Consider the following 9,653-nt stretch of genomic DNA (forward strand, 5'->3'; position numbering starts at 1 on the left):
TACAATTTTCTAAACTTAAGTTTTTAATGTTACCCTAAGTCTGATTTAAAGAGTTAGAAATTAAACAAATGCTTAGTGGTTAATGTTATTTTTTCCAATAGGTCTATTACAATTTTTGTCAATTGCATACAAACATTTTTTGGAACAATGTGGTCGATTTTCAAAACAAAGATAACAAGACGCAGAACTCTGTGTCCTTTTGCAAAACAGAAAGTCAGTCTGTCTTTTAAAATTCCCAGTAGATCAATACATTTTCTTTGCAGTCAAAGACGATCAAAATTTGCATTTACAACTATCCAAAGATGCAGAATTATGGACAAATACTCTCCTTTTATGCATATTTCACCGAACAATTGAATGCACATCAAATCAAATATTATTCCTGATTTTAAATAAAAAGCACACAGTGAGCAGGATTCATTAATCACTATCATAACAATACAATTCCATGTATTCAATACATAGGCTGGTTTGCATAGTTTTGTAGACTTTCCATTGGCGCACAGAAACACAATCCACAATTGAAGTAAGGAAAGCTGAATACAATGGAGGAACACAACGTATATGTATATATAGGCTTCAGTACACACCCAGGCAAAGCTCTATAATTGAAGGTCACAATGTTGGAGAGGGGATGACTTAGTAGTAACCCAAAGGGACTTAGAAGTTCTCTGCATGTCTGCAATATCGTAAAAAATCATACAAAATTTGACAGTCCCCATTGCCTAGATCTTTCCCTATATTAGACATGTTATGACACTGATGGGGTGATTTAGTATTTTGTGCAGTAGTATTCACTGATTGATGGAAAATGTATCTTCTGATGAAAACAATGTGTTGATATTCAGTGAACAAAACACTTAAGAGTCAATTTTGTATTCACTTTTGACATTTGTATTTAAAGTTTTGCAAAAGATGGTCTAAGATATGCAAGTCAGGTACAACGGAGAGAAAATGATCAGAAGTTCTGTAAATGTATTAGAGCATTTGATCATTGCTGTTCTGCTATAGATACGTTTCAACACATATTCAAAAATAGCTTGAGAACAACTGTAAAGGGGAAATCAGCAGTTCAAACAATAACAAAGCGGCACCCCACCACTAGTTTGGTTAAAGCTAAGGAATGGGGCTCGAGAAATGTAACCACTCAGAAATTCATAGATAGAGCTATGGATAGAAGGACTGACTATCCATGACATCAAAATATAGTTTTAACCATATTTTGAGGCTTCACAGTGTTTGTTTACAATTACAGTGTTTACATACATTGGAGTAAAAAAAAGCTTATATTTGGGGTTTTGATGGGGTAGTACATTTGTACTAAACTCATGGGATATGTCTACGTTATATTTAAGCAATAAGGCACAAGGGGTGTGGTATATGGCCAATACACCACGGATAAGGGATGTTCTTAGGCCCGACGCATCACGGAGTGCTGTAAAAAAAAATGTTTTTCCTACCCGTGGTATACGGTCTGATATACCACAGCTGTCAGCCAATCAGCATTCAGGGCTCGAACCACCCAGTTTATAATCTTCAATAATCAATGGGTATACAGTATATAATTAATTTAATAGCCAAAAATGTAACAACTGCAGATTGTACCTTTAAAAAAACAGGTAGGGCTGGGAAAAAAGCTAACACCAGATTTAGAGTTTGCTGTTGGGTTGGCCGCAGTTAAGTCCCACTAATCTGGTTAATTTTACTACAGTGGGCTAAATCAGGGTTTCTTGGTAGTCTTAAACACATCTTTTCACGCTTGTCGTCTGGAATGAAGGACCAAAACGCAGCAGGAATGTGGATGCTCATCTTGATATTTATTTGAAATCAAAATGAACACCAAAATAACAAACTCACGAACAACAAAACAGTCTTGTAAGGCTCACACAGGCAAAACAAGAAACAATCTCCCACAAACACTACACCAAACAATTACCCATATATAGGACTCCCAATCAGAGGCAACGAGAAAGCACCTGCCTCCAATTGAGAGTCCAACCCCCATTAACCTAAACATAGAAATACAACTAACTAGACTAAACATAGAAATACATTAACATAGAACAGTGCCCAAAAACCCCGGAATACATAAATCAAATACCCTTCTACAAAACCACCACCCCAAACCACATAAAACAAATATCCTCTGCCACGTCCTGACCAAACTACCATAACAAATAACCTTTAAACTGGTCAGGACGTGACACATCTACTTTGAAACAAAAGTATACACCTCACACACATGGTTATGGGCTAAAAAAAAGTAACACCAGTACCATGTTAGATATAGAGTTGAAATGTATTCAATTTTGAGTTTGCATCCCAATATTACACTTAACAGCATATATAATGCATTCGGAAAGTATTCAGACACATTTACTTTTTTCACATTTTGTTACATTGCAGCCTTATTCTAAAATGTATTAAATTGTTTTCCCCCTCATCAATCTACACACAATACTCCATAATGACAAAGAAAAAACAGGTTTTTAGAATTTTTGTTTGCAATTGTATTCAAAAAAAAAAAATGAAATATGACATGTACTTAAGTATTCAGACCCTTTACTCAGTACTTTGTTGAAGCACCTTTGGCAGCGTTTACAGCCTTGAGTCTTCTTGGGTATGACGCTACAAGCTTGAAACACCTGTATTTGGGGAGTTTCTCAAATTCTTCTCTGCAGATTTTCTCAAGCTCTGTAAGGTTGGATGGGGAGCATCACAGCACAGCTATTTTCAGGTATCTTTTCATGTCTCTCCAGAGATGTTCGACCAGGTTCACGTCTGGGCTCTGGCTGGGCCATTAAAGGACATTCAGAGACTTGTCCCAAAGCCCCTCCTGTGTTGTTTTGGCTGTGTGCTTAGGTTCATTGTCCTGTTGGAAGGTGAAACTATCCCCAGTCTCAGGTCCTGAGCGCTCTGCAGCAGGTTTTCAGGATCTCTCTGTACTTTGCTCCGTTCATCTTTCCCTCAATCCTGACTAGTCTCCCAGTCCCTAAAGCCGAAATAATCCCCAAAGCATGATGCTGCCACCACCTTGCTTCACCGTAGGGATGGTGCCAGGTTTCCTTAAGACGTGACGCTTGACATTCAGGCCAAAGAGTTCAATCTTGGTTTCATCAGACCAGAGAATGTTGTTCCTTATGGTCTGAGTCCTTTAGGTGCCTTTTGGCAAACTCCAAGCAGGCTGTCATATGCATTTTACTGAGGATTGGCTTCCGTCTGGTCACTCTACCATAAAGGCCTAATTGGTGGAGTGCTGCAGAGATGATTGTCCTTCTGGAAGTTTCTTCCATCTCCACAGAGAAACTCTGGAGCTCTGTCAGAGCGAACATTGGGTTCTTAGTCACCTCCCTGACTAAGGCCCTTTCCGCCGATTGCTCAGGTTGGCCGGACGGCCAGTTCTAGGAAGAGTCTTTGTGGTTCCAAACTTCTTCCACTTAAGAATGATGAAAGCCACTAAACACCTGTTTTCACTTTGTCATTATGGGGTATTGTATGTGATGAGGAACAACTTTTTTTTAATCAATTTTAGAATAAGGGTGTAACGTAATAAAATGTGGAAAAAGTCAAGGGGTCTAAATAGTTTCCGAATGCACTGTACATCACAAAAGACAGTAATATAACAAAACCGTTTGACATAGAAAAACTGAATTTTCGGCGTTTGAAAATAAATAATGTTAATTAATTATGAAATTATTAAAAATATTAATAACATTCCACCCATGAGGCCACTAGAGGGAGATTTGGTTATTTGACTGCAAGAAAGGCTACAGGGTTTCTGCAACACACATGCACTTACACGTGCGTGTGTGTGTGTGTGTGTGTGTGTGTGTGTGTGTGTGTGTGTGTGTGTGTGTGTGTGTGTGTGTGTGTGTGTGTGTGTGTGTGAACGTGCATGTGTGCATGTGGAGAGAGAGAGAGAGAGAGAGAGAGAGAGAGAGAGAGAGAGAGAGAAGGAGGGAGAGAGAGAGAGAGAGAGAGAGAGAGAGAAGGAGGGAGAGAGATAGAGAGTTTGTGTATATGTGTTCATGTGTGTTTGAGTACACTGAACTGTACACTGAAAAACAATATTCTGGGGTGAATTGAAATTGACAAAAAAAGAAACAACATATGTCATTTAGATGATTTGTTAATTTCATTTTCCACAAAAATGTAAACTTAGACTCAATGATATGACGTAGATGCAGAAAGTAAACTGCAGAGTGGGTACATTTCTCCCACAAGTAAGAGCACTGAAGCTTGACGCTCAACTTCTCCGCTGTTCTGGTGCCCTGGCTACTACACTGTACACAACGTGAAGCAAACCTGTGCACATGCGCAGATACTTTGTGTGAGTGTGTGAGTCTACCTTTAACAACAAATCCAAGTTAATATGGTGCTCCAAATGTAAGTATCCTGATGCGGGTAACCAAAGAGAGAGAACATTGAGTGATTTATTTACTCATATAAACTTAATAAGTTTAAGTTCTTGCAACAATGTGCCACGGGGCTCCGAATGTGCCACGGGGCTCCGTTTTTAGAGGATTGTGGGTAATTCAAAATGTTTAGTCTTGATGAAAATTTTACATAATGTTTTAAGCATGTTTGAAGAAAGAAAATTGATATTTGTATTTTAGTATTAAGCAGCCTGCTGTGCCATGAGGTGTAATGGATCATGATGAACGGATATCAAAACTGTCAGACAAATTGACGTTCAACGATGAGACCATCGATTTCTACAATCACCGCTCTTCATGACAGAGGCAGAGAGGCAAACACAGCATGCTGCAACACTGTGGTTCTACCTCCAATTTTTTTCATATATTTTTTTTATTTAGCTAGGCATTAAGAACAAATTCTTATTTACAATGACAGCCTACCCTGGCGTGTGGTCGAAATAACACTGAAATTGTGAAAATTATGATAGTGTCCTAGAATTTCATGATGTTCTGGTGGAATGGAGTTTTTTGGCCCACAACATGACATCACAATCTGATCTGATTTTTGACCAATGATCAATCATTTTTTATTTGCATTTGTATCGTCATACTTTGAAGGGGTAAGCGGTTTGGTAAATCTGATCATTGCAGAAGGATGGCTCAGTTGTGACACTACTGTATGCATACCTAGAATCAGAACACTGAATTATAATTCTAGCTGTTCAAAAAAGTAACTATGTATAGTTTTTGTTCTATAATTTGGGTGGAAATATTTATGAACATGGAAATCATGGCATATTATGCAGTGAATGTTTTTGTTGAACTTAGATATGTACAAGTTAAACAGAGATGGGAACATATCATGTTAGAGGTATACTTCAACTAAAATACAAATTGTGTATAATTTGTGTATGAGCTAGGAGAAACTCCAATTTACGTTAATAGCCACATTAGCATAAGCATGGATCACAGCATTGCTTGCATGTTCTTAATCTCGGATCCACTGCCATGTTCCCTAACCTTTTCACAAACATAAATGTAAGTTGAATTTAACATAACATTCACAAACATTTCCACTTTTGTCCTCTGCAGGTCTTCAGGACAACCCGTGGGTCTGCGACTGCAGGATCTCCAAGCTGATCGAGCTTTCCAAAATGTCTGACACGTCAGTGGTACTAATGGACCAGTTCCTGTCTTGCAGCGGGCCTGAAAACCTGGCTGGTGTTATGTTCCAAAGGGTGGAACTGGACCAATGTCTCAAGCCATCCGTCATGATGTCAGCCACCAAGATCACAGCCTCGGTGGGCAGCAACGTGCTCCTGCGCTGTGATACCACGGGTTACCCCACGCCTACCCTCATCTGGACTACTTCAGATGGCTCACGTGTCAACAACACAGGTATCAACAGTGAAACATTTTATTATAAGAAAATGCATACAGTGTATTATTCAACATGTTTATCAAAAAAAATAAAAATTAACAAATTCCTTTGTTAAGATTTACTTATGTTCTACAGTTATCATTCAATAAAATAATCTTTGTGATTCAATAAAATAAAGTCTACATCTTGGCAATGATTAAGTATTTGCATTTACATGATCTACCTATAGTTGTCCAGGAGTCTCCAGGAGAGGGTGTCCGATGGTCCATCATCAGCCTGAATGGGGTCTCGTACAAAGACAACGGGGAGTACAGCTGCAAGGCTAAGAACTTCGCCGGCAACGCAGAGGCTGCCATCACCCTGTCTGTGGCAGGTTATGTCACTACAAACATGCCTCCAGAGAGGCCCAACATAGAGGCTGCAGGGAATAGCCTATCCACAACGTCCTCTGCTCCGGAAACTGGCTTCTCAAACTCCCCTAGTGCGCCGTCTACCACTACCGCCCCACCCACGACCACGCACCCAGCCATCTTGCCACCCATCCTCACCAAGAAGAAACCCACGCCCAGCAACGTGCAGCAGATAGCACCATCCAAACCATCCGAGATCACACAAGGCAGCGACAGGAAGCTAGCGGCAGATCAGAGTGAAAAGAAAGATGATTCCAAGTCTGTCCAAGATCTCGAGATCGTGGAGGAAACGCCGGATAGCGCGGTTCTACTCTGGACGACCGAAGGTTTGCCGAGCAATGCACCTCTCACCGTTGTTTATTCCACTTATGATGAGGAGGACAACTCCAAAAGGACAATGGATACCGATGCCGGGAGTGGCAAAGTTCTACTCGAAGGCTTGACTTCTGGAATGAGATACCAGGTTTGTCTGGTTTCCAAGGGAAGTGCAGCGGGAAAAGACCCCTGTATCAACTTCTTCACCCTGGACCTTGTTGAGGACAATGCTGCGAACAAGCTGCTGATGATAATCAGCAGCTTTGCCTGCGCCGTGGCTTTACCTGTCATTGGTTTGCTGGTCTACAAGATCCTCTCACTCTATTGCAGGAGCAATGTGCCTTCTTCGGACGAGGAGCTATCTAAAGACACGTATGTGAAGTTTGAGACGATATCAATGAAGCAGAGGACCTTGAACGCTAATTCCGCTGAATTGTGGACCTACAGGCAGACCAAGGAATCCCAAGAGAGGATGCTCCTCTGTTCCAGGTCAAGTATTGACTCACAAATGACATACAAGAGTGACAGTTCCAGATCAGAATTTTTGTGCTAGCGTTCGATTAAGACTTTTCATGACTCGAAAGTTAATACAAACTCTGGAGATCTTTTTGAGGAAAACTACAAGGTTTTGCATGTTCAAAGCTTTATGACAATAATTGCCAGATGAATCACTGTTTGTTACAGCCTTAATTTCTTTGTAACAAAAAAAACGAACTTTGAGATACAGTGAGCTCCAAAAGTATTGGGACAGTGACAAATGTTTTGTTGTTTTGTACTCCATCAATTTGGATTTGAAATGATACAATGACTATGAGGTTAAAGTGCAGACTGTCAGCTTTCATTTGAGGGTGAAATGTTCAAAAATTACAGCACTTTTTGTACATAGTCCCTCCAAATATAGTATATTGGGACAAATTCACTTATATGTGTATTAAAGTAGTCAAAAGGATATTATATGGTCCCATATTCCTAGCACGCAATAATTATATGTTGGATGCATTTGCTGTTTGTTTTGGTTGTATTTCAGATTATTTTGTGCCCAATAGAAATTAATGGTAAATAATGTATTGTGTCATTTTGGAATCACTTCAATTGTAAATAAGAGTAGAGTATGTTTCTAAACACTTCTACATTAATGTGGATGCTACCATGGCTACGGATAGTCCTGATAGTCCACTGTCACAATTCTTTTGGAGCTCACTGTAGGTTTGTGACAACACCAATACCGCGATATTCAGAAGTATCGTGGCAAGTAAACAAACCATGTTTCAATTTCTTGAGGAAAACAGCCCTATTGGCAAACAAACAGCATTATATTGTCATAGTATCATCATCGTATTCTACTGCGCACAGATGTCAATTCAACGTCTATTCTAGGTTGGTTCATTGAAATTACATGAAAACAACGTTGATTCAACCAGTGTGTGCTCAGTGGGCTCATGATACTGGTATCGTAACAACTCAATTTTGATATTGCTGTCTTTACAGCTCAGAGCTTAAATTAAAGTCAGTTGAATGCAATTTTCCATAATACTGTAATCAAATAGTATGTCTCAGTGTTCATTATGGCCTACTTCTTTGTCACTATACACTACACCGTACCAGGTTTAAACAGATATGACATTCATTGATCTCAATATGGTATCAACAGACATACCTGCTATCCTATTCCATGTAAGTCCAACAACACATTTATTTATACTGCTGGCAATGGTGACAAGAATTATTCACTTAAGGTCAAACCTTCAAGCTAATCGATGCCTTACGTTCCTAAAACATTTTCTCGCTCCCTAGTATATTAAAAGATTTGACCTGCCCAACAAACAAATGCCACAGTTTCTGTGTGACCTGTTGCATATATTTGTACATACAATTGTATTGTATTCTTATTTTTAATAAAACAAATCTTTATGCATTTCATTTCTTCATATTTCATATAAGCATTTGGGTATACATGGCAGTGTTGGTCAGTGTGATGCACCACTTACAGTGCTGTCATAGGCTATCTGTACAACAACTCCACTATTGTCTATTAGGTGTGGTCTTTCCCAATGTGATAATCTCTGGTCTTTGTCCATGAATAATGGGATTCTGTGCCCTTTCCTCACTTGAGCAACAGGTGCATATATTTCTCAATGTTACAACCCTTCCTCTGTCCTCTCTGTCGATCCCACAGTGAGCTCCACTTCCACTGTCTCACAGATGTTAGGTATTGAGTATGTGGATGTCTGTACATACACCAACCATGTGTGTGACTGTGTATATGAGCATGTAAATGTCAAAATATATCCACTGTCACCCATGTGTGTTCCTTTCCTATCCCACTGGCTGGCGAGCACAGTGAGAAAGCGGGACCGTAATCAATGGGTCACGGCCTTCTGGGTGCCTGAACAGGCATGGCCGTAAATCCCGATAACATGGGTGGAGCCGGAAAGACATTCCCATGGATACCCTGTCCTATGCCCCCAGCTGCATGTGTCTGGGTTCTGCCCGTCATGCCAGCTGTTCTGTTAACGTGACAATGGCCAAGGTGTTTGACAAACAGATGGGATGGTGTGGTGATGGGATTGGTTAGTGGGCCAGAAACCTGCTAGTCCTGAGCACATCCCCTTGCCTCTTTGGTAACACTTTACTGTGTTCTTACTATTGTGTCGTTATTCTTCAGTGTAACATACAATCATTATAGTAGCTAACACAGTAATAAAAACACGAGTTATTGTGTTACCATGTCCCTCAAAATACAACAAAAGAGTTAAGAGTGACACAGTATTCTAAGGTGCATTCAAAGACATTTCCAAATACATCATAGTGTTTAGATGACAATGAGAGTCCAAAGTAAAATTTCAAATGTTGTCAACAGAGGTGAAATCACAAGACAAAGGCCATTGTTTAGGCACGTTTCCAACTCAACTATAGCTGTGGACACTGAGCCCTTTCCAGCTTCGTTAGCCCTCCTACAGCTACGTCAACGGCCACGTGTGACACTGCTGTTAACAATATGCTAGTCATCCTGGGTATGAATAGGGGTTTGGTTGGTGGAGTCTGACGATTGCTCTCCTGAGTAAACAGAAAACAAGCAGGCCACTGACAAGTCTCCTCCACTCCTCCGAGTTCTTTCGCTTACTCATC

The 9,653-nt window shown here is 40.0% G+C and overlaps 1 protein-coding gene across 1 annotated transcript in view; it reads left to right on the top strand.

Annotated features, from left to right (window-relative positions):
- LOC106611600 (leucine-rich repeat, immunoglobulin-like domain and transmembrane domain-containing protein 3) overlaps nt 1–7,365 on the top strand; it is a 28,522-nt gene extending 21,157 nt beyond the window's left edge. The window contains exons 3-4 of the mRNA XM_014211989.2: nt 5,511–5,816; nt 6,029–7,365. Coding sequence (XP_014067464.1) covers nt 5,511–5,816; nt 6,029–7,077 — 1,355 coding nt within the window. The 3' untranslated portion in view covers nt 7,078–7,365. The remainder of the gene's footprint in view (nt 1–5,510; nt 5,817–6,028) is intronic.
- Nucleotides 7,366–9,653: the final 2,288 nt, after the last annotated feature.

The sequence above is a fragment of the Salmo salar genome, chromosome ssa09 (genome assembly GCF_905237065.1).
Source record: "Salmo salar chromosome ssa09, Ssal_v3.1, whole genome shotgun sequence".
Taxonomy (NCBI): Eukaryota; Metazoa; Chordata; class Actinopteri; order Salmoniformes; family Salmonidae; genus Salmo; species Salmo salar.